The sequence below is a fragment of the Megascapheus bottae genome, chromosome 25 (genome assembly GCF_031878675.1).
Source record: "Megascapheus bottae isolate mThoBot1 chromosome 25, mThoBot2.hap1, whole genome shotgun sequence".
NCBI lineage: Eukaryota > Metazoa > Chordata > Mammalia > Rodentia > Geomyidae > Megascapheus > Megascapheus bottae.
In genome coordinates, this window is record NC_143533.1 from 21215071 (window position 1) to 21238397 (window position 23327).

Consider the following 23327-nt stretch of genomic DNA (forward strand, 5'->3'; position numbering starts at 1 on the left):
CACATAACAAAACCTTGTCTAAAGAAAGTGCCCGGCGTGGTGACTCACACCTGTAATCCTAGCTACTCAGGAGGCTGAGATCTAAGGATCAAGGTTCAACGCCAGCCCCAGCACAAAAAGACCTGAGACTCTTCCCTCCAATTATTAACCTCTAGAAAACAGGAAGTAGGGCTTGGCTCTAGGGCAGGGCAGTAGCCTTGAGTTGAAGAGCTCAGTGGGGACAGCGCCCGGGTCCAGAGTTCAAACCCCAGGACCAGGAAGAAAAAAAAAAGGAAAGATTCCCTTACCTTCTATCTACTGGTACCCTTAAGGTAATTTTCGCCCCAAACTGCTTCCTTGTTAATTAGATGCCCCACTGTTGCTTATTGGAAACATTGCTGTTTTCACTTCTCAACCAGAATCCAGGTTTGTGGGGGGGGGGAGTTTTTGTGTGTTTTTTTGCCAGTCAGACACAGAAGTTCTATATATTCTAGAAGTTCTCGATGGCTTCCTAAGTAAAAGTTAAGCGCCTTGAGGACACAGAACTTTTCACACGATTCCCGCGTCTTTCAGAGCCGTCCACACTGCGGCTACACGACGGGACGATTCAACCGCGAACGTCTCTCGCGAACCCCGCGAGATCCAGAACGTGAGGACCGCCCTGGCACATGCGCAGTAGCAAAGGGAGCCTTTCGTGGGGAGCCGTGCCCGCGGCGGTCTTCCGAGATCCCACAATCCTCCGCCCGCCCGCGCACTTCCGGTTTCTCTAGCTGCGGCGTCCGTCGTCTCTCTGTCAGCCGCGCCGCCAGCGTCGGAGTCGCCGGGGAGGGAAGCGGTTTTCTGGTTCGCTTTGTGTATGGTTTTGGACTAGTCAGGTTTGGAGACCCACCGCCGCCGCTGCCGTCACCATGTCGGTCCCAAGCGCACTCATGAAGCAACCACCTATTCAGTCGACGGCTGGGGCCGTCCCGGTTCGCAATGAGAAAGGTACTGTGCACTCTTGTCTCTCAGCCCTGGCAGCATCGTTCATTCCTCCTTCTAGGCCGTCCAGGCCAGCTCCACCGACCCTGAAGACCCAGCCTCCCATGTCTTCCACCTGACGTCTCCCCCACCACCACACACACAATTTGTCCCCGGTCGCATTGCCTACAGGTGGGGGGGGGGGGGACGGGACTCATTTCTCCCCGCTTGTACCTGCGTCCCGTCCTGTCTGCCTCATAGAAGTGAAGAACCCCTCTTCCCTTGGCCTCCCCCTAATTCCTTGGACTTGCATAGCGAATGCTCTGGAAGCGAATGTATTAAGTGCATGCCTCCTGAAGGTGACAGAGGAAAGGGGTATTGAAACTTAAGTTACCATGCCCACCCAGGTGAGATTTCGATGGAGAAGGTGAAGGTGAAACGTTATGTGTCCGGAAAGAGGCCAGACTATGCCCCCATGGAGTCCTCAGATGAAGAGGATGAGGAATTTCAGTTCATTAAGAAAGCCAAAGAACAAGAAGCAGAGCCTGAGGAACAGGAGGAGGACTCATCTAGTGACCCTCGTCTGCGGCGCTTACAAAACCGTATCAGTGAAGATGTGGAAGAGAGGTAAGGACTAGGCTGTTGTTTACCTAGACGTGAACCTCTACTGGTTAGCAGTACAGTTGTAGCTCATGCCTGGATGGTACGTAATGTGTGCCAAGTACATTTTCCTCTCTCTCACTTTTGCTGGTGGCTCACACTTGTGATCCTAGTTTATTGGCTTTCCTGCTCAGTTTGGCTTTGAACCACAGTCCTCAGATCTCAACCTCCTGAGTAGCTTGGATTACAAGTGTAAGTCACCAGCACTTGGCCTTTCTTTTCTTTTAACCAGTCCTGGGCCTTGAACTCATGGCCTGAGCACTGTTCTTGGGCTTTCTCAAGGTTAGAGCTCTACCACTTGAGCTACAGCACCTTTTCTGGCTTTTTTCTATGTATGTGGTACCAAGGAATTGAACCAGGGTCTTCTTGTATGCTATACAAGCACTCTACCACTAGGCCAAATTCCTGGCTCCTTCTTTTTCTTTTTCTTTTTTTAAAAATTACTTTTATTATCATTTTGCTCAAGGTTATCACTCTTAACACTGTAGAACTGTTAGTTCCACTAACAGTTTTTGATACTTAATTGTAGATGAGTCTCACAGACTTCTTTGCCTGGGCAAACTTTAATCCTCAGATCTCAGCCTCTAGAACAGCTACAATTACAGGCTTAAGCCATCATACTTTTATTATATTTAAATAATTATATAGCTGGGAGTTCATACCTATAATCCTAGCTACTCAGGGGGCTGAGATCTGAGAATGGCGATTCAAAGCCAGCCCAGAACCAGGTACCAGTGACTCACATCTGTAATCCTAGCTACTCAGGAGGTTGAGATCAGAGGATTGAGGTTCAAAGCTAGGCAGGGCAGGAAAGTCTGTGAGACTCCTTTTTGTTTTTTTGGTCCGTCTTGGGACTTGAACTCTGGCCGTGGGCACTGTCCCTGAGCAATTCAAGGCTACCCCTTGAGCCACAGCACCACTTCTGGTTTTCTGGTATTAACTGGAGGTGTGTTTCATATACTCCTGTGTAGCTAGCTTTGAACCATGATCCTCAGATTTCAGTCTTGAGTAGCTAGAATTACAGGCATGAGCCAACTACACCCAGATAAGTCTGTGAGACTGTTATATCCAATCACCAGAAAACTGGAAGTAGCTCTGTGGCTCAAGCTGAAGAGTTCAGGGACAGCGCCCAAGCCCAGACTTCAAGCCCTATGACCAACCAAAAAAAAAAAAAAAGTTATATAAAAGGAGTTACCATTCAGGGCCGGGAGTTTGGCCTAGTGGTTAAAGTGCTTGCCTAGCATGCATGAAGACCCGGGTTCGATTCATCGGTGCCACATATAGCAAAAAGCCGGAAGTGGTGCTGAGGCACAAGTGGTAGAGCTCTAGCCTTGAGAAAGTCCAAGGACAGTGCTCAGGCCCTGAGCTCAAGCCCAGGACTGGCAAAAAAAAAAAAAAGGAGTTACCATTCAACAAATCAATTTGCTTTGATATTTTTTATTAGTTTCTTTAATCTGCAACTCAATTTTGTCTCAAAATTTCTGTGTTAATGAAAGTAATTATGTCAGAGTGCTCTATAACTAAATAAATGTGATTAATAATCCTTCATTTTGTGACATTGGTGTTATACTCAAAGATTCTCTTTTACAGATTGGCACGACATCGGAAAATAGTGGAACCTGAAGTGGTAGGAGAAAGTGATTCAGAAGTAGAAGGAGATGCTTGGCGGATGGAAAGAGAAGACAGCAGTGAAGAAGAAGAAGAAGAAATTGATGATGAGGTAGGATAAAGGGAAATAGGTTTTTTGGGGGCACAAAAATATTTCCAGCTGGTCATGGTGAGACTTATCTCCAATTAACCTCTAGAAAATGAGAAGTGGGGTTGTGGCTCAAGGGTAGGGTGGTAGCCTTGAGCTGAAGAGCTCAGGGACAGCGCCCAGGCCAAGTTCAAGCCCCATGACACCCCCCTCAAAAAAAAAAAAAAAAATATATATATATATATATATATATGTCTTGCTTAATGCTTTTGGCAGGACTCTGATGATTGTTTCCTATTTATAGTGCTAAATTGCTCGCTAATTGTCACAATTCATTGAGCAGCTTTTTTTTAAATGTTGCTGGTACTGGGGCTTGAACTTAGGGACTTGAGCACACATTTGACTTTTACATTCAAGGCAAGCACTCTACCACTTGAGTCACAGCTCCAGTTCTAGCTTTTTACTGCAAACTAGAGATAAGGGTCTCAGACTTTTTTGTCTTGGCTGTCTTTGAACCTGGATCCTCAACTCTCAGCCTCCTGAGTAATACAAATTTCATGTATGAGCCACCAGTGGTCAAGCTTTTTTGAGTGTTTATTTTTAAGTGGGCTTGACCTCAGGGCCTAGGTGCTGTCCCTGAGCTCTTTTGCTCAACACTAGTGCTCTACCATAGCACCACGTCCAATTTTGGAGTGGTTCTTTGGAGATAGGAGTCTCAAGGGGACTTTTCTGAGCAGGCTAACTTTGCACAATGATCCTCCAATCTTAAGCTCCTGAGTGGCTGGGATGACAGGCATGAGCTATCAGTGCCTGGCTTTTGTTGCATGTTATAAGGAAGAATATAGCAACACTAGGTGTTGAACCTATACACCTTGTGGCTTAGCGTTTACAAAGCTATGGGCTAAAGCTCTAGCACTAAAGACAATAAAATCATCTTTTGAATAACTAGTCTAGATGTATGCCTTAATAGGAAATAGAACGGCGCCGTGGTATGATGCGTCAGCGAGCACAGGAAAGGAAGAATGAAGAGATGGAAGTCATGGAGGTAGAAGATGAAGGACGTTCTGGAGAAGAGTCAGAATCAGAATCTGAATACGAAGAGTATACAGACAGTGAAGATGAGATGGAGCCTCGCCTTAAGCCTGTCTTCATCCGAAAGTAAGTACTTCATAAGCCACATCAGAATGAACAGTTATTTCCAGGCGTGACTGAAAATGTATCAGTCTCTGGTATATATATATAAACACAAAACTAAGATTAAAGAACAAATTCCTCTTTCCTAATGGCTTGAAATCCTACTATGTAACAGTCCAATAGGTTCCATGTTTAGGCAATTTTTGAATGGAATTTCAGTGCTCTGAAGACCTGAGATGACTCCTGGTTTGCAAATAATAGAAACAAAAATTGTTTGGCTTTGTCTTATTTGGGTGGGACTGTGCATAAGAGAACAGAGTTCCACAGTAAGGGCAATTAACAGACCTCTGTGATACAGGAAAGACCGAGTAACAGTTCAAGAACGTGAGGCTGAAGCGCTAAAACAGAAAGAGTTGGAGCAGGAAGCTAAACGCTTGGCTGAGGAGAGACGCAAGTACACACTTAAGGTACTAGATTGAGATACAAGGATTAATATAACGCGTTTCTCTGTCGAGGAAGTCTAACAACTAAAGTATTCTCCTTACCCAGATTGTAGAAGAGGAGACCAAGAAAGAGCTGGAGGAGAATAAACGGTCCCTGGCTGCACTGGACGCTCTCAATACTGATGATGAAAATGATGAGGAAGAATATGAAGCATGGAAAGTTCGAGAACTCAAAAGAATCAAGAGGGACCGAGAAGACCGAGAAGCGTGAGTAACAGACTTCAGGGCCTCAGTGCTATCCTTGAGCTTTCGTGTGCAAGGCTAATGCTCTGCCACTTGAAACATGGCTCCACTTCCAGCATTTTAGTGCTCATGTACTTTCCTGCCTGAGCTGGCTTTTAACCTTAATCCTCAGATCCTCAGATCTCAATAGCTAGGATTACAGGGATGAGACACCAGCACCTGCTTGGCCTCAGTTTCTAATGTTTATATTTTTCAGGAGCATCCTTTCACATTAAAATTGTGTGTATTTATACATACTTACAGAAAAATGGTATATTACCCCCTTTTCCCAAAAGAAAAAGTTAAAAAAAAATCACTAAAATTAATGATTATGTGGTAGGCTTCCATTAGGAACAGCAACAAATACACAGTTATCAAGTGATAGCATTTCTGAACCTCAGAAATGCTAGAAACAGCTTCTAAAAAGTTTGCACATCAGGTAAACATAACGAGGGCCAACTCAGCTTTTATTGAGCTCCTGATCTTAATTCCTTACAGGCAAAGAGTAGAATTGAAGAACATAAATAAAACTGGAAGGAAATAGAAGTCTTGTTTTGAGACACCTGGGCCTTTCAGCTGAAAATATACTAATGTGTACTTTTGCTTTCTGGACAGACTTGAAAAGGAGAAAGCAGAAATTGAACGCATGCGAAACCTAACTGAAGAGGAGAGGCGAGCTGAACTTCGGGCAAATGGCAAAGTCATTACAAACAAAGCTGTTAAAGGCAAATACAAGTTTTTACAAAAGTATTATCACCGAGGTGCCTTCTTCATGGTAAGTGAAAACCCATTAGGAATAACTGAGAAGCTCTTTGAGTTCTTTGTCCTTGGATGAGAACAACCTCATTGAATATGATTTCTACTTGCCTTTAGTCAGCCTTCCCATTTGCCTTTTGCTATTTTTGATGGCCATACAATTTAAACTTGCTAAGCAGACTACCACTGGAGCCAAGTCCCCACCTCTATTTGCTCTGTTTTATTTCTTAGATAGTATGACTGGCCTGGACCATGACTCTTGCTCGGATGACCTGAATGTTACCACAGGACCCAGCCTTTTAATTGAGATGGAGTCTTGTGAACTTTTTTTTGCCTAAGCTAGACTTTAACATAGTGTTCCCATTCTCAGCCTCCCGAATAGCTAGTATGCCAAGTGTGAGCCAATATGCCCAGCCTTATTTGCTTTTTGCCTCAGAATATAAAGCATTAGCAACTGGATTGTAGAAGCAGCAGCCAGCAGCAGCAGTGGTTCCATTTTACTCAGCTCTCAGAAAGAAACAATGGCATACCAATTTAATCTACCTAAATACCCAACTAATTAGGTTTTCAAAACTATTTAGGTATCATAATCCATAAATCAAGCTTTGCAAGTTGCTGTATAGTAACTCATATTTGGGCAGAAAAATCCAAAGGGCTCCATCTCCCACAACAACCAGCTAAACAAAAAAAAGCTAAGGGTTACGTACCCAGGCCCGGAGTTGAAGCCCCAGTACTAGCACAAAAAATAACCAACTAGGGGTGAGGATTTTGGTCTAGTGGTACAGTGCTTGCCTATTATGCACAAAGACCCGGGTTCAATTCTTGGGTACCATATACATAGAAAAAGCTGGAAGTGGTGCTGTGGCTCAAGTGTTACAGAGCTCTAACCATGAGGAAAGCCCAAGGACAATGCTCAGGCCCTGAGTTCAATCCCCAGGAATAGCCAAAACAAAAACAAAAAACAACTAAAAAGCTAAGCTGTAGGCAAGCCTTAAATTAAAAGAGTACTAGCCCAACTAACAAGCCAAGTGCACATTATGACCTGAGTTCAAACCCCCATACCAGCAGAAGAAGTGTTTATAGGATGTGGCAACTGACAGAATATACACAGAGAAAGTCAGATTTTGAATCTGAATCATTGAAAGAATGCTGGTCCTGTGTACAAAATAAATCAGAAGAAGCCAATTTAGATTGGAGATTTGATTTTTCACTCCAGGTGTTCCAATAAAATATCCAAGGTACACATACATACACAAAACAGAAAATTTAGAATTGAAGATTTGGGGATTCTGTGGTATTGAAGCTGCGTGAGTAAATGGCACAGTGAATGCCAACTTTCCAAGTGTCTACACATGAGAAGGAAAAGCAGTGTAACAGGAAGATAAATCTCATCTCAACTAGTCATATATCTTTAAGAAAGACTCAGTACCCTTTGCCTCCATTAGTCCTTGTAGTTTTATGTATTTCCCATTTAATATTTGGGAAATAAAACCAGGCTGGCTTCTTTTCTACAGGATGAAGATGAAGAAGTATACAAGAGAGATTTCAGTGCACCTACCCTTGAGGATCATTTCAACAAAACGATCCTTCCTAAAGTCATGCAGGTATGGGGACCCTTGTTAGTTAACAAAGAAAAATGTATTGAGGTCTGAGGCATATTTTCTGCTAAAACTCATCATCCATACTTCCCTCAGGTCAAGAACTTTGGACGTTCTGGTCGTACCAAATATACCCACCTTGTGGATCAAGATACCACTTCCTTCGACTCAGCATGGGGTCAAGAGAGTGCTCAGAACACAAAGTTCTTTAAACAAAAGGCTGCTGGAGTACGAGACGTATTTGAGCGACCATCAGCCAAAAAGCGGAAAACCACCTAATTCAACTATTTATTCCAACTCCAGACACAAGAACTCCTTTTACCATCACTTACATGGTTCTTGTATGCAGCCTACTGGAATAACTGCCCTACTGTGCTTTTGGGCCAACCAGTCTTTGAAGGTGTTTTGAAGTCTGGACTCATATTGAGAAACCCACAGAAAAGTACTGTCCAGATAGGCTTAGAGACTTCCATTTAAAACTTCTGAGAAATCTTAGGTTTCTCTGTGTGACTTCCCAAATTTACTTGGGACCGTTTCAGTTTGTTTCTCTAGCACCTTTACCTGTGTCAGTGAGCAATGCAAATGGACAATGCATTACTTCTACCTGAGGGCTAGGAGTAGTTATTAATCTGTGCTCATTGAAATCTGTTCTGCATTTTTGGGTATAGTCAACTTTTCTAAGTGAACATACTTTTGGATCCATTTGTGTATATGTATGTCAAATAAAAGAATCACACACTAGGAATGTTTATAGCATACTGGAAGTGTATAAACTGACAAGGATTAACTATAAACTGAAGCTGGGTGCCCATCATTCATGCCTGTAATCCTAGCTACCTGAGATCTGAGGATCATAGTTCGAGCCAGCCTGAGCAACACTTTGTGTTATTCCTGTCTCCAATTAACTACCAGAAAGGCCAGAAGTAGAATTGTGATTCAAATGGAATGAGCACTAGCCATGAATTGTAAAGCTCAGGGACAGTGCCCAGGCCCTGAGTTCAAGCCCCAGGACCAGCATTAAAAAAAAAAAGGGGGGGGGGGCAGGAGTTTGACCTAGTGTAGAGTGCTTGCCTAGCATGCATGAACACCAGGGTTCGATTCCTCAGCACATACATACGTAGAAAAAAGCTGGAAGTGGTGCTGTGGCTCAAGGGTAGACCTTCTAGCCCTGTGAAGAGTCCAAGGACAGTGCTCAGGCCCTGAGTTCAAGCCCCTGAACTGGCTGAAAAAAAAGCAGCTATGGCTCAAGTGAGTAGCCTCAGCCTTCAGCAAAAAGGCTAAGAACCCAAGTCCCTGAACGCAAGCCTTGGTATTAGCACCAAATTTTTTTCCTAAATGAAAGCAAGGCTTTGAAATTCTTTGGGTAAAGCACCATTGCTATTTGAATGTCCACCCAAACAGGTATTTAGCTACGCTTCTGCATTCACCAGCTCATCAGTTCTTACACGTTATAATTTGTTATATTTAAGTATATCTGTTCAATACTTTTTTTGCTAGCCAGGTGCTCTATTGCTCCATCAAGCACTGAAATTGTAATTTTAGTCAGATTTTAGACTGAAAGGATCAGCACCTTAGTAAGTGCTAGTCTCTCTACTTCATAAACTATTCTGGAGACCAGCAGAGTAGTACATGTCTGGAATTCTAGCACTCAGACCAGCCTGAGCTAAGTAGCAAGAGATAAGCTACATAAGCAATTCTGGAGACACCTATCGCTAGGTGTAGTTACTCTTCTGAGATAGTGGAGCTAAACATGCGTTAGACGAACCTGGCACTGAACATCTGTATCTAACTTTTCCACCTAGATTCATTGAGGGGTTGTTGTTGAAGGTCACAAACTGCAGTTACATGCCATTACACTACAAGGAAAGAGTAGTTGATCCAAGATAGTAAGAAAAAAGTTTATTGCAATAAGTTAGTCCAGAAAAATGTCTGAGAAAGCACCTCTCAGTTGGTTAGGGCAATAAGAGCTTCTACCACGTTGCCCATGTGTTCCCGCAAGCTCCTCTCCGCTGCTGCTCTGGAGATCTCCATCTCTGACATCTGCGAGCAAAGGGATCAATAAAGTTAGGCTTCCTCAGAGCACTGACATGCCAACAGACTCATTGGTTACACTTGTTTCAGGAAACCCAAAAGAAGCTAAACAGCCTCCCTTGCCCGTTCTTTGTTAGGCATTGCTACTCACTATCAACTCCAGATCTTCCTTTTTGATGGTGACCTTGGCCAGTTCCTTCTCCCTGCAAATATTTACGTGCATCGGCCCTTGCTCTTGTATACCATTAACTCCCAGCTCGCCTTGGAAGTAAGTCTAGACACACGTGACTGAGTGAAGATGCACAGCAGTGCAGTGAGAATGGTACGGCTTGACTATATTTCTGTTTCGTTCGCTGGGGACGGAGGGCGGCTGACAGGGTTGGCTTAGTGTGTCGGACTTACCGCTCCTGCTTGGCTTTCTGCTCCCGGGACCGTCGATCTCCAATGACGGACATGGCCTACAGGAAAGACGGGGCTGGTTACTGGGGTTCCGCTCCCCACAATTCCCAATTCGCCAGTGACAGGAAAAAGCCAAGGACTCCGACCCGCGGTCCCGCCGGCGTCCACGGCCACGCGTGATCCCGGGAGCCAGGGGCTCGGCCGCAGCACGCAGGCTGCCCGGCGGGGCGGCGGCCTCCCCGCCCGCTCGGCCGCGCCCGGCCGGCCTCACCGTCTCCAGGTTGGAGCTCTGAATCTCCTTCTCCTCCGCGTAGTCGGTGACTCGCTCCAGGTCGGCCGCACCGCTGTCATGTTTCCGGGGCTTCTCGGGGGGCCGCTCTGGGCCGCTGGTCTCGGTCTCCAACTCTAACTCGACGTCTCCCTCGGTCGCCATACTGCTCTCGCCGCGCCGCCGCACACTCACACTCGCTCACACTCACACACGCGCACACACACAAGCCCTCGCCTCACGACAACTTCCGGCAGCCGCCGACTTCCGGCCCGCGAGGGGCGGGGCCGGCGGGACCACCCCCTCGGGCCCGGGCTCCCAGGGCTCCGTGGCTGGCGGGGCCCCACACCCCCTCTCCTCTCGGGCCGGTGACGTCGTCTGTGCGGTCTTCCGGGCCTGACCTGCCCCACTCCAGACACCCCAGCCACAGCCTTCCCTCTTCCTCACCGAGGGACAAGCCCCACCTCCCCAGGCCTGTCCAACCAGGATGGAAGACTAATCCGAAACCCATTAGCGCTAAGCCCTGAGGCCAGATTTGCAAACCCCCTAATCCGTCCACGCGTGCAGCCCCCTCACAAGGAAGCGCCTTCACCAGGGCGTGTGCGTTGACCACTTCCTGGTGACCGGTGTTCCTTTCCTGGGGTTCCCCAGGGTGCCTTTGACTGGGGGGTCAGCTCCAGCAGGGCAGCAGTCTTAATGGGCTGAAGTCAGAGGCCGCTACCTTCTCATCTACATTTCATCTGGTGGACCTGGGCCTCTTCCTGACACAAAGATGGTGGATGCAAAGGCAGTCACAGACCATGGCACCTCTCAGGCCCTGGCACAGCAGCGCAATGGAGTCAGCGATGTCATAGTGAAAACACCTTTCTATCAGGTGAGAGGGTATTTGGGCAGATAGGTTTGAGAGCTCCTTTCTGAAAAGCTGGAAACATAGGGCTGAAGCTGAGGAAAACCTCAGAAACCAACATCTGCCTTTTCTCTATTCCTCCTGTTTCTTTTCCCTGTTCAGTCCTGGGGCTTGAACGCTGGCCCTGGGAGCCTCTCTGTGCTCAAGGCTTAGCATTCTACCACTTGAGCCACAGCACCACTTGTGGCTTTTTCTGAGTAGTTTATTGGAAATAAAGTCTCAGGCTTTCCTGTCTGGGCCAACTTCGAACTGCAATCCCAGCCTCCTGAGTAGCTAGGATTTCAGGCATGAGCCACCAGTCCAGCTTCCTTTGCCTTTTTTTTTTTTTTTTTTTTTTTTTTTGCCCTCATCAATGAGTAAACCTCTTTTCCCTTGTTCCCAACCTTATAGCTCAATCCTGCACTCAGTCCTTGTACTGACAGCCTTTCCAGTGGTCAGTGGACAGCAATCTCAAATAGCTCACAATCATTGAGAATTCCTGAGTAAAAGGAAGGGAAATATCTGGAATTCAACCCCATGGGTTAACTCACACTTGTCAAAATGCCTGTCTTCTGTAAATTTCCAACTTGCTCTCCTGAATTTGCTGTACCCCCAGGTTTTGTGCTGTGGGCCTGCTTCTCGTGCCAGATGCTGCCACCGTAGGCGGCCCTCTCTCACCACATCTACTCGTAGCCGCCTGCTCTACACCTTCATCCATATGGGGGCCTCAGCAGTCTGCTGCCTCCTGCTGTCAAGGACTGTGGTGGAGAAAGTCTGGGGCAAGGTACAAAGATAGGGAGTAAGTAGTGGGGGGTTGGCTGCAAAGTGGGCAGAATTAAAATAAAATGGCAATAGATTTGGATTTGGGGTAGGAGCCAAAGGAGGTCCTAGCAGTGAGTAGGTACCTATACATAGTGACTTGCCCTGCTGTTTCTCACATACCCTCCCCTCCAGATCCAGATGCCCTCAGCATTCTGTGCCCACCTGTTTGGCCACCCTGCCTGTCCAGTGCTCAGTGGCTCCGGGGCTGTGTACCGAGTGTGCGCAGGAACTGCTACCTTCCACCTGGTGCAAGCCATCATGCTAGTCCACCTCCACTCCCCCACGAGCCTACGGGCACAGCTGCATAACAGGTTTGTGTGTACTTTTTGGGTGGGGAGGAGACAGAAAAAGAAAGTACACCCAAACTGGATAAAGAAGTTCCAGAATGAAGTAACAGCACTCTACAAAGACAGAAAACAGGTTTAAGTCCCTGCTTCCGCTATGCTTTATGCTTTCTGAGTGGCCTTGAGCCAGATACTTACCCTTTTGTAACTGCTTATGTCTACAGTGGAGATAACAATGGTGTTATTATATGCAACCTTTTGTGAAGTATAAAGTGTAGCTCAGATATTATTCAGGTATCTTTAACTTAGTTTGGAAGTAAATACAAGGAGTTTGTTCCCAGACCCTGTCACTTGGGGCTGGCTCCTTTCTTGTACTTAGTATGGTCTTCTTTGCCCTCATCCTCCATTTGTTCTCCTCCTCTTCCCATAGGCATTCTTCACCCTTGCCTTTTCTTCTGAGTCTAGTTTTCTTCTCTCCCACCAAACCAGCTTTTGGCTCCTCAAGCTGTTGTTCCTGTTATGCCTCTGTGTCCTTGCCTTCTGCATCCCAGATGATCATCTCTTCCCAGGTACTGTCCGTCTCACAGCTAAAAATCTAACATGTTGGGCAGGGAGCCAGGTGTGGTACACATACTTGTCATCTCGGTACCACAGAGGCTGAGGCAGGAGGATCATTACGTTCAAGACTGGCCTGGGTAACATAAGTATTTTTGTTGTTGTTTTTTCCAGTCCTGGGGCTTGAACTCAGGGCCTGGGCACTGCCCTTAGGCTTTTTTTTTTTTTTTTTTTCTTTGAAGGCTAGAGCTCTACCACTTTGGGCTTATTCTAGGAATCGAACCTGGGTCTTCATGCACGCTAGGCAAACACTCTACCACCAGGTCAAACTCCAAGTCCTGCAAATGTGTTTAAAAAAAGTTCAAGACAAGTCCAGGCAGTAAAGTTCTCAAGACACCTTCTCATCCCTTATCATAGCTACTGGGAAGTGTAATACAGGTGGATCACACCCAGGCTTGAAACCGGGCCAAAGCAAGACCCTATCTCAAAATAGGACTGGAGGTGTGCCTCAGCAGATAGAGCTACTCAGGAAGCTGAGATCTCAATATCATAGTTGGAAGTCTGACTGAGCAGTAAAATCCATATGACTCTTATCTTCAAAAAAGTACTAGAAAGCCAGAAGTGGAGCAGTGGCTCAAGTGGTGGAACAATAACCTTGAGAAAAAAAAAGCTCAGGGGTAACACCCGGGCCCTGAGTTTAAAGCCTAGCACTGGCAGAAAAGAAAAGAAAAAACAGGTGGGGAGAAGAGGCACAGTGACTGATACGATCACCATTTTGCAGCCTGGCATTACATTGGCATCTGTGGAGGCTTCACATTCATCCTCCTGCAGTTAGTGCTCATCACAGCCTTTGCACACACCTGGAACAAGAACTGGTAAGGGACCTATACCCTTAAAGTTCTTCCTACAGTGGCTGACAAGTATTAGTGGATGCAGGAAGACTGAGCAAAGAGCACAGTAAGTCACTAGAGAGCCATGGGCTTTGAGTACTACCAAAACACCTCAGGAATGGGACTGGGGCATAGCTCAAGTGGAGACCCCTTAGTTCCATCCTCTGTACTTTTTATTTATTTATTTTGTGGGTCATGGGGCTTGAACTTGGCCTGGGCACTGTCCCTGAGCTCTTCAGCTCAGCGCTCTTCAGCTCAAGGCTACCACCCTACCCTTGAGCCACGGCCCACTTGCCATGTTTTCTATGGAGATAAGAATCTCAGGTACTTTTGTGCCCGGGCTGGCTTTGAAACTTGATCCTCAGATCTCAGCTTCCTGAGTAGCTAGTATTACAAGCGTGAGCCATGGCACCCAGCTCTCAGAACTGTTTTAAAAAATAAAATAAAATAAGCTAGGCACAAGTAATCTTACTCAACAAACTGAGACAAGGAGTATCAGACACTCAGATGGTGTCCACAAGATTACATCTTCAAGTAAACAGCAGAAAGGCAGGCTGGAGGAATAGCTAAACAGGCAGATCAGAGGTTGAGAGTGTGGCTTAGGGGTAGAGTTCTTATCTAGCATACATGAAGCTCTGGGTTCAATTCCACATTAACAGAAAATGCTGGAAGTGGTGCTGTGGCTCAGGGCCAGTAGACCCTGGTAGCTCACGCCTATAATCCTAGTTACTTATAAGGCTGAGAATTTCGGTTCAGAGCCAGCCTGGGCACAAAAATCTGTGAGACTCTTATCTCCAATTAATCACCAGAAAATCAGAAGTAGTGCTATGGCTCAAGTGGTAGAGCGCTAGTCTTGAGCTGAAGAACTCAGGGACAGTGACTAGGCAGAGATCAAGCCCCATGAGGGACCAAAAAAAAAGAAAAGAAGCTCAGGCCATGAGTCTAAGCCCCAGAAATGGCCAAAATAAGCCAAATCATGAAGCCCTGAGAGTTCAAACCCCAGTTGATAGTGAGCCACAAAACAGGTGATACCAGATACCAGTGCTTCACGCCTATCATCTTACCTACTCAGGAGGCTGAGATCCGAGGACTCAGGTTTGAAGCCAACCTGAGCAGGAAAGTCTGAGATTCTTAACTCCAGTTAACTACCAAAAAGTTGGAACTAGAGCTGTGACTCCAGCGGTAGAACACTAGCCTTCAGCACAAAAGCTCAGACAGAACTCAGTTCAAGCCCCAGGACTCACCAAAAAATATTCTCAGAGACAGTGGGACATCTAATCACACCGATCTTCTGGGCACAGGGAGAACAGTTAATAGTGGATAAAAAGAGTTAAGCTGGGCGAGGTGGCTCACGCCTGTAATCCTATCTACTCAAGATGCTGAGATCTAAGGATCAAGGTTCAAAACTAGCCCGGGCACAAAAGGACCTGAGATTTTTATTTCCAATTAACCTCTAGAAAACGGGAAGTGGGGCTGGACACAAGGGTAGGGTGGTAGCCTTGAGCTGAAGAGTTGGAGAGCCACGCCACCTCCCATTTCTCTTCCTTAGGCAGACAGGTGCAGCCCAAAACTGCAGCTGGTTCCTAGCTGTGTTGCTGGCTACCACGGGATTCTACAGCTTGGCAGGTGTAGGAACTGCGCTCTTGTTTCACCACTACACACATCCCATGGGCTGCCTGCTCAACAAGATGCTGCTTAGTCTCAACATTTGTTTCTGTGGCCTCCTGTCCTTCCTCTCCGTCACTCCTTGCATCCGCCTCAGTGGGTATATGCCCTATTACATTCCAGATTTCAAAAGCCATTTAGTATTAGCTCTCCCAATTTCAATAGCCTGGTACAATCTGCTTCCCTCAGGGAGGGAGAAGACACAAGTACAGGAGAAAAAATTACCACTACCCTATAAACTAAAGCAATGATACCTGCTTGTTCTCCCTAGGGCAACCCCGTTCTGGCCTACTACAAGCCTCAATCATCAGCTGCTATATCATGTACCTGACTTTCTCTGCATTGTCCAGCCGTCCTCCAGAGAGAGGTAAGGAACAAGAGCTGGACTACTGGAGAGAAAACTTACTCTGCTTCTGCTTAATATCCCATTTTGTTCTTAACACTTTTCTGCTGTCCCTCTCCAGTAATCCTTCAGGGACAGAATCACACCCTGTGCCTGCCTGGCCTGAGTAAAATGGAACCCCAAGTACCAGACACCTCAGTAGCTGTGTTAAGCACTGCCATCATGTATGCCTGTGTGCTTTTTGCTTGGTGAGTAAAGGTGTCAAGGGGAGAGGTGTGAGCGGAGGGAGAATGCCCAGGAGAGGGAGAGATAATCAGGAGAATGTCTAGGGCCCTGGTTTACTTAAACATAACAGCAAGACGAGGAGACAAGCTCTCCATGATCAGGACAATGTCTAAGAATAGCACTTTGTCAGATGATCTGTGGAGACGATGGGGGGCGGGGGTAATGACGTGAGAGAATTTCATATGTGTAGATTTTAGGGGCCTCACATAAACAAACAATCTTTGGTGAAAAGTACCTTCCTGTGGGTTATCCATAGAGATTAGCTGGCTTCAACCTCTCTATTTCCAGGGGACTAGCTTGAGAACTTTCTTCTTTCCCAGCAACGAGGCTTCATATCTGGCTGAGCTATTTGGGCCATTGTGGATAATTAAGGTTTACTGCTACGAGTTCCAGGTGAGGAGCAAGGGCTTAATATTCCCCCAAACCCTTCCCCGCAACAGAGACACACACACACACATATCCTACCAACCTCTATGCCCAGAATGCTCAGATTCTAGCTGCTATTACCTTTTATTGAACACCCACAATGGGCTAGGCACTGTGCTACTTTACATACATAATCTCATTTAATTTAATCCTCACAACAACCCTGTGAGGTAGGTGGTATTTGCTCCATCCATTTTACAAATGGAGAAATTGAGGCACAAAAGATTAAACATCTTACCAAAGTTTGCATAGCCAGTTATATGCTGGAGCAAGAAAGTGAACCCGGGGAATGCCTCCACTTCTTCACTGGACCTATTTTTCTCAAAGGGGACTTTCCTAGATTAACATCGCCTTCTTTTGAAGCCATTCTAAATCATGCTACGTGTTTTCCAGAAGCCTTCACTCTGTTTCTGTTGCCCAGAATCAGTTGAGCCAGAGAATGGTGAGTGTCAAATGAACAATCTAAGCCTGTAAGACCTTACGTGAAAACAGCTGGAAGAAGGAAGCAGGGCTTCAGTTCTGCAGCCCTGCTTCCCAACAGCTCTTCCTCTCTCCAGGCCAAAGGAATGGGACGGTTAGGCCAGCTGACCAAGACCACCTTCCAGCAACTCCAGTACAAGCCCAGCATCTTCCCTACAGCTATTCTGCTTTCCATTTCGTCTTTTTCCTTGCTTCACTTTATGTTATGGTTACTCTTACCAACTGGTTCAGGTAGGATGAAAGTAGGCCCAAGATACTCTGCTAAAAGAACCTTGCTATTTTAGGGGGGATAAATTCAAGATCATCCCAAGGGTTCTCAGACACAAGGGTCTGCCCTGGTTGTGGGGAAGTAGAATAGTCTAAAAGCTAAGATCCTACATATTCTATAACAAGTCTTTGGTTCTACAGCTATGAAGGAGCAGAACTGGAGACCTTTACCAAGGGTAGCTGGGCCACCTTCTGGGTCAAGGTTGTCTCATGCTGGACCTGTGTACTCCTCTACCTGGGCTTACTACTGGCACCAGGCTGTTGGTCCCCTACCCTGAATCCTCAGCACCCTCTTATCTCCAGGCATCGCATCAGTATTGGTGGGTAAAAGCCTCCTGTCTAGGGCTCTTGCTTTGTTTTTAACAAGCTGGGGTTCCCTTAGTATTGTGCTCCCTAATCTGAGCTACCCAGCTCAGCACCTCCAGGGCAGCTGGGAGGGAAGCAATATCCCTTTAGATTTAGTACTATACATCTGAACTGGACAAAGTGGTCAAACACACTTTACTGCTGCAGGCAGTATCCGACTAAATGGGAACTACCCGTTATCTTCATCCCAGTTTAAGCATGCTTAACTCTCAAATCAGCGGCTCAGGAACCACTGCTGATCCTAGCAGACAGTGTGGCACCAGCCCTTTCCTGGCTCCTCACAGAGGCAGGGAAAGACCCAACAGGGACTCAAGATTGGCTTTGCCTTTGCAAATAAAGAAAATAAGCAATTCAGCCCTGGCCGCAGGGAGGTAAGAACGCAGAACAAACCAGGACACAGGAAGAAAGGGGCACAGAGGCTATCTTAGGTTTTAGTTCTGACTTGGAGGTCAAGGGAAATGGGAAGACAAAAACCACCCTCATTCCATGAGGAATGACAGAAGAGAATGTGAACAACACTTGAGAGCAACTGACCTCAGGAAGTTGGCGAACAGCAGCACGTTTTGGCCAACTTTCAAGCAGACAAGCAAACTAAGGAAGAGTGAGGAAGAGAGGCATGAAGTGGGGTCCTGGAGCGTTCCCTCTTAGGCCTTCAACTCCATCCTGGGCTGGTGTGGGGGACAAAAACCACAGAAAAGAAGTCTCGGTGGTTCTGAAAGGGTTCCTCTATCACATCACTTGAGTGCTTTTCCGGCCATCATAGCAAATAAAGCTTCTTTCTGTGATGTCGCACTCATTAGCTCTATATATCCATAATCTAAAAAGCTCTCCCCTTCTGGTGGGAAAGGACAATCATGTCTCCATCCCCATCCCCCCAAACCCCAGTCAAACCAGGCGCTCAAGGAATTACAAAGCTACTTTTAATACTTTGGGGTATGCCCCACAGGAATAAAAAACACTGGGAAGGAGTAACCCCCTCACCCCCAAGTGTGGCCCAGGGGGAGAGAGGCTACCTGAGGGGAAGGAAGCACAAAAGGGACCCGCTGCAGACTCAGGGCAAAGGGAATGCCATCGGTGCTGGGACCTGTGAGCGCTACAGGAGGAAACACGAGCATGGTGGGACTGGCTCCAGGCACACAGGCGAAGGGCAAGAGGGTTGGACACGAAGCCACAAAGCTACTTGGGTTCCTCCTTCTTCTCGTTTGCCTTTTTCTGCTTCTGCTGCATGATCTCGGAGTCCCTGGGGGTAGAGATGATGGGGCACTGGGAGGTACCAGAGGGCAAAAGGGACGAGATGCAAGGGGACGAAGGGCACAAAGGATAAGATGGAGGTGGATGGGACAAAGTTCAGCATATGGCTGCAGTATTCCCACCCTAGGAGATCAAGAGGAACGTTCGGCCCTGAGGCTCAAAAGGCAAATCAGTCTCCATCTGGCTGTTGCCCCAACTGGTCAGAAGTCTGGCCGTACCGGCCCAAAGCTCACTATTCTGCGTGGAGTACCACACCCAGGAACACGAGTGACAAAGTTGGGAGAAGGGAGGAGAAATGAACAGCAAGGAGGGACAAAAGTACTGGGCAGTCACAACCTCGACCGTACAGGATTCCTGGAAGCTCCCTGCCCTTGCCCTTCGGGTCACACCCAGGGGCAATCAGAAAGCGGGCAGCGAGGACCGGGACCCACCCTCTGTCCCTTCCTGTTAGGGCTGTGACCTAACAATCTCGGAGAGTGGGGAGGAAACAAAAACCCTAGAGGAAGCAATGCAGTCGGCCCCTCACAACAAATCCGGATTCGAGCCCTGAAGTAACTCCCTATCTAGTCGTAACCTTGGCTTATGAACCCAGCACGTTCAGCCCAGCCCGGCCCGGCCCGGCCCGTCCTCTCCCCTCCCCTCCCTGGGGCTACCTCTGCTTGCGGGCGGCAGCAGAAAGCCCATCGTCTCGGCGCTTTCCCTTAACCGAGTCGCTCTGCTTTTTCATATTCTTCTGGCGGGCGAGCTCACGCTGGTTACCGCCTAAGAAAAGAAGGTTTAAGAAAGTGAGGCCAACGGGGCCGCCCTGAACCCACACGCACGCACCGGCGACCCTCCTTCCCCGGATTCCAAGGCTGCCATCCCGGCCCAGCGCGGGGGGAGCGGGGTGGGGGGCCTGGGCACAGGGTGGGCTGGCCCGGGGAGTGGGGTCACACGGCGGGGGGGGGGGGGCAGAGGAAGGACGGTCCGACCGAGGATCGCTATTAAGAAGCGTGGTTCAAGTTTCGACGGGGGGGGAACAGACAGGTGGTGCGGGGTGTGTGGACCCTTAGGATCCTTTTTGGGGGGGGGGGATCGGGGAGAATTCTGGAGGAGGAGGAGGAGGTGCCGGGCTTCCCACGAGGGTGAAGAGCTTCTCCCAGCCTGGAAGGTCGAGGAGGGCCTCAAGCCTAACAAGAGGAAGGGGGGGGTCTCGAAGTAGGGGTGGGCATGGCTCCGAGTGCGAGGGCAGCGGAGGAGGGCAGCCAGAGGAAAACCCCGCCGCGGAAGCCACAGGGAGGCCAGAGCCGACTGCTGGGCAGTCGTGGGTAGGGCGAACGGGAAGACACGGGCGCAAGGGAAGGGGATCGGCGCTCACGGGTCATGGCGACGGCAGCGGCTCCGGCCTGCCTCCGTTGCGTCCCCTCGCTCTGGCCGACGTTGCAGGCCCCGCCCCCTTCCGTGCAACGCAACCTAATCGTCCCCCGCCTCCCCGCCCCCCTCACGCCCGGACGACCGCTCTGATTGGACAAGCCTGAGCACGTGATCCTCGGGTCCACGCGCCAGTCCGGGCGGAGGTTCGCGGGCGGGGTGCCAGGCGTAGGGCGGAGCTTCCTGGGCGAGGCGTTAGGCGGGGCTTGGAGAAACTAGGCCGGGTCACGTGGCCGTCGGCGGTGGGTGGGGGCGGGCGGAGGGGGTGCGGCTGGCGATGTGGCGCTCCCGTGGGCCGGAGCACGTGACCCCTAGGGCCAAGTGACCTCATGCCGGGACAGTTTGGGATACTGACACACACACACACACGGACACACACACACACACCGGAAGGAGCGCGGGGCGGGGGAGGGAGGTGGAGGGCGGGGGCTCGCGGGGCCTAGGAGGCTCATCCGGTTCTGTAGTCAGAACTCTGGAACTAAAGTTGGCGCTGTGGCTCCGGACGTCCCCTCCCCCCCTGCCCCCCTCCCCCCCCCTGCCACCCCCCCCCCCCTCCGCCAGCTGCTGTCCCGGACGTCTCGGTCGGTGGCCCGGCGCCCGCCCGTGTCACCCTCGCTGCTCTGCAGGCTGGGCTGTCAGGATCACGGATGTCAGGATCAACCCCCACCACCGGGGTGGGGGGGGCGGGGGAGGGCGGGAAAGTCCGGGAGACTCATTATCTCCAATTAACCACCCACGTGCCGGAAGGGGTGCTGGGGTTGAAGGTGGTGGAGCCCTGACCTTGAACGCAAACCAGGGCTCAGAGGCAGCGCCCCAGGTCCTGAGTTCAAACACCAGACCGTGCTGTCCGGCTCTAAAAGCCATCTGGGCTGTGTGGCGAGAGGGCTCACACCTGTCATCTGAGGATCCAGGTTCGAAGCCAGCCTGGGCACTCCAATTAACTGCTAGAAAACCAGAAGTGGGGCTTGGTTCAAGGATAGGGCGGTAGCCTTGAGCTGAAGAGCTCAGGGACAGCACCCAGGCCCAGGGGTAGCCTGGAGCTGAAGAGCTCAGGGACAGTGCCCAGAGTTCAAGCCACATGACCCACAAAAAGTTAAAAAATAAATTTTATATATATATATATATATATATAATATTTTTCTCTTCAGAAACCTCCCCTCCACGCCCCAAGCTCAGAATTGAACTCAGGACTCCTGGATGCAGTTGCACTAACCACTGAGCCACACGACCCAGCCTTTGAACGAGAAGAATGTGAGAGGACCCCAGAAACCATAGACTGTGGCTGTGGTAACAGTGGCTGCGATTAGTGAATGTGCATTCTATGTCTTACAAGTTTCCTCACTGTACAGTCTTACTGGTTTGTAAGAGAGTTAAATAGCACCTGGAACTAAAAGTGAACTTTCCTCATTCTCAGTTCCATTTATCTTCTGCCCTTAAGACACCAGACATAGCTGGGTGCTGTGTCTACTCAGGACGTTGAATTCTCAAGATCGAAATTTGAAGACAGTCCAAGGAAGAAATTTAGTGAAACTCAAATCTCCAGTTAACTACCAAAAAGCCAAAAATGGAGCTGGAGCTCATGTGGTAGAGAATTATCCATAGGGAAGGGAGAGATTGCAGACCAGGCCAGAGGAAATCATTGCACAAAGGAAAAATGCTAGTTTTCCTGCAACTGATGACATACAGAACCCCATTAAGACTGATGAAAAGCAAAAACTCAATACCATCCTCTTAAACTAATATTACTATGAATTTTTATTTTTATTTATTTATTTTTGTGGGTCATGGGCCTTGAACTCAGCTTCTGTGCTATCCCTTAGTTCTTCTGCTCCAGGTTACCTCCATACCCCAGGGCCTGGGTATTATTCCTGAGCTTGTCAGCTCAATGCTACCACCTTACCCTAGAGCTAAGCCCCACTTCCCATGTTTTAGGGGTTAATTGGAGATAAGAGTCTCAGGTCCTTTTGTGCCCAAGCTGGCTTTGAGCCTTGATCCTCAGATCTCAGCCTCCTGAGTAGCTAGAATTACAGGCATAAGCCACCCTACCCAGCAAGAATTTTTATTTTTACCACTTTCTAAAATCTTGCTTTTTTGTGCATCTTATGAAAAGTGGCATAATTTTAAACCAGCCGATATGCACATGAAATACATGCAGTGTTTAAGCAAATAAGTTTGAAATTTCCCACTTGATTCCCACACATCACCTAACTTCTGACTAGCTTAAAGACATTCTTTTTTTAATTACATATATAGTTTTTATTGTTATTATAAAGATGATGTGCAAGAGTTGCAGTTACATAAGACGAGTAGAGTTCACTTTTTTTTGGATGTCACCCCTTCCCTCCCTCTCTGTTTTTCCCTCCCATCCTCACCCACAAGTTTTTTTTCCTTTTCCACCCACAAGTTTTATAGTTCATTTTCAGCATAGTATCTAGTGTCACTGCTGAGTTTGTTCACCTTGTTGTCCCTCCATTTCTTTCTTTCTCTCTCTCCCCCCACCCCCACCAGGGCTTGAACTCTGGGCCTGGGCACTGTCCCTGAGCTCTTCAGTTCAAGGCTACTGCTCTAACACTTGAGCCACAATGCCACTTTCAGTTCTTTGGTGACTAATTGGAGATAAGAGTCTCACCAATTTAGCTGAGAATTTGGCCTAGTAGTAGAGTGTTTGCCTAGCATGCAGGAAACCCTGGGTTCGATTCCTCCTCGTACCACATACACAGAAAAACCTGGAAGTGGCACTGTGATTCAAGTGGTAGAATGCTAGCCTTGAGAAAGCTCAAGCAGATGGCCCAGGCCCTGAGTTCAAGTCCCAGGACTGGCAATAAATAAATGAACAAACAAATAATAGATAAAATGCAGTACAGTACTGCCGTGGCTCACTACTAAATTCCTAGCTACTCGGGAGGCTGAGATATGAGGATCTCGGTTCAAAGCCAGCCCAGGCACAAAAGACCTAGACTCTTATCTCCAATTAATCACTAAAAAAATGGGAAATGGAGCTATGGCTTAAGGGGTAGGGCTGTAGCTCACAGACAGTGCCCAGGCCCAGAGTTTAAGACCCATGACCCACTAACAAACAAACAAAAAAAAGAATCTGAGTCAGGTATCAGTGGCTCACACCTGTAATCCTAGCTACTCTGGAGACTGAGATCAGAGAATGTGATTTGAAGCCAGCCCAGGCAGAAAAGTCC

At 48.1% G+C, this 23327-nt stretch overlaps 4 protein-coding genes across 6 annotated transcripts; 2 read left to right on the plus strand and 2 right to left on the minus strand.

Moving 5' to 3' along the window:
* Positions 1 to 768: 768 nt before the first annotated feature.
* Positions 769 to 7817, plus strand: Mfap1 (microfibril associated protein 1). The gene is made up of 9 exons (XM_090318467.1): positions 769 to 966; positions 1347 to 1566; positions 3190 to 3319; positions 4266 to 4453; positions 4788 to 4896; positions 4979 to 5139; positions 5770 to 5929; positions 7425 to 7514; positions 7605 to 7817. The coding sequence occupies exons 1-9, from the start codon at positions 888 to 890 to the stop codon at positions 7785 to 7787; spliced, it is 1320 nt and encodes a 439-aa protein (XP_090174593.1). The 5' UTR covers positions 769 to 887; the 3' UTR covers positions 7788 to 7817.
* A 1575-nt stretch (positions 7818 to 9392) lies between these two features.
* Hypk (huntingtin interacting protein K) lies at positions 9393 to 10471 on the minus strand. 2 transcript variants are annotated; one of them, XM_090318469.1, is made up of 4 exons: positions 10210 to 10471; positions 9942 to 9997; positions 9691 to 9742; positions 9393 to 9548 (listed from the first exon to the last, which is right to left on the minus strand). In XM_090318469.1, exons 1-4 carry the CDS (start codon positions 10369 to 10371, stop codon positions 9453 to 9455), a joined length of 366 nt encoding a protein of 121 aa, XP_090174595.1. In that variant the 5' UTR covers positions 10372 to 10471; the 3' UTR covers positions 9393 to 9452. The 2 variants fall into 2 exon arrangements, with proteins under 2 accessions (XP_090174595.1, XP_090174596.1); XM_090318470.1 differs by lacking the exons at positions 9393 to 9548; positions 9942 to 9997 and having other exon boundaries at positions 9683 to 9742; positions 10210 to 10405.
* A 97-nt stretch (positions 10472 to 10568) lies between these two features.
* Serinc4 (serine incorporator 4) lies at positions 10569 to 18292 on the plus strand. Its single transcript, XM_090318473.1, has 12 exons — positions 10569 to 11080; positions 11709 to 11876; positions 12047 to 12225; positions 12688 to 12767; positions 13535 to 13628; positions 15193 to 15404; positions 15580 to 15675; positions 15773 to 15899; positions 16257 to 16329; positions 16756 to 16804; positions 16920 to 17073; positions 17251 to 18292. The coding sequence occupies exons 1-12, from the start codon at positions 10979 to 10981 to the stop codon at positions 17435 to 17437; spliced, it is 1521 nt and encodes a 506-aa protein (XP_090174599.1). The 5' UTR covers positions 10569 to 10978; the 3' UTR covers positions 17438 to 18292.
* An 85-nt stretch (positions 18293 to 18377) lies between these two features.
* Serf2 (small EDRK-rich factor 2) lies at positions 18378 to 20188 on the minus strand. 2 transcript variants are annotated; one of them, XM_090318472.1, is made up of 3 exons: positions 20084 to 20164; positions 19380 to 19488; positions 18378 to 18738 (listed from the first exon to the last, which is right to left on the minus strand). In XM_090318472.1, exons 1-3 carry the CDS (start codon positions 20088 to 20090, stop codon positions 18453 to 18455), a joined length of 402 nt encoding a protein of 133 aa, XP_090174598.1. In that variant the 5' UTR covers positions 20091 to 20164; the 3' UTR covers positions 18378 to 18452. The 2 variants fall into 2 exon arrangements, with proteins under 2 accessions (XP_090174598.1, XP_090174597.1); XM_090318471.1 differs by having other exon boundaries at positions 18558 to 18715; positions 20084 to 20188.
* Positions 20189 to 23327: the final 3139 nt, after the last annotated feature.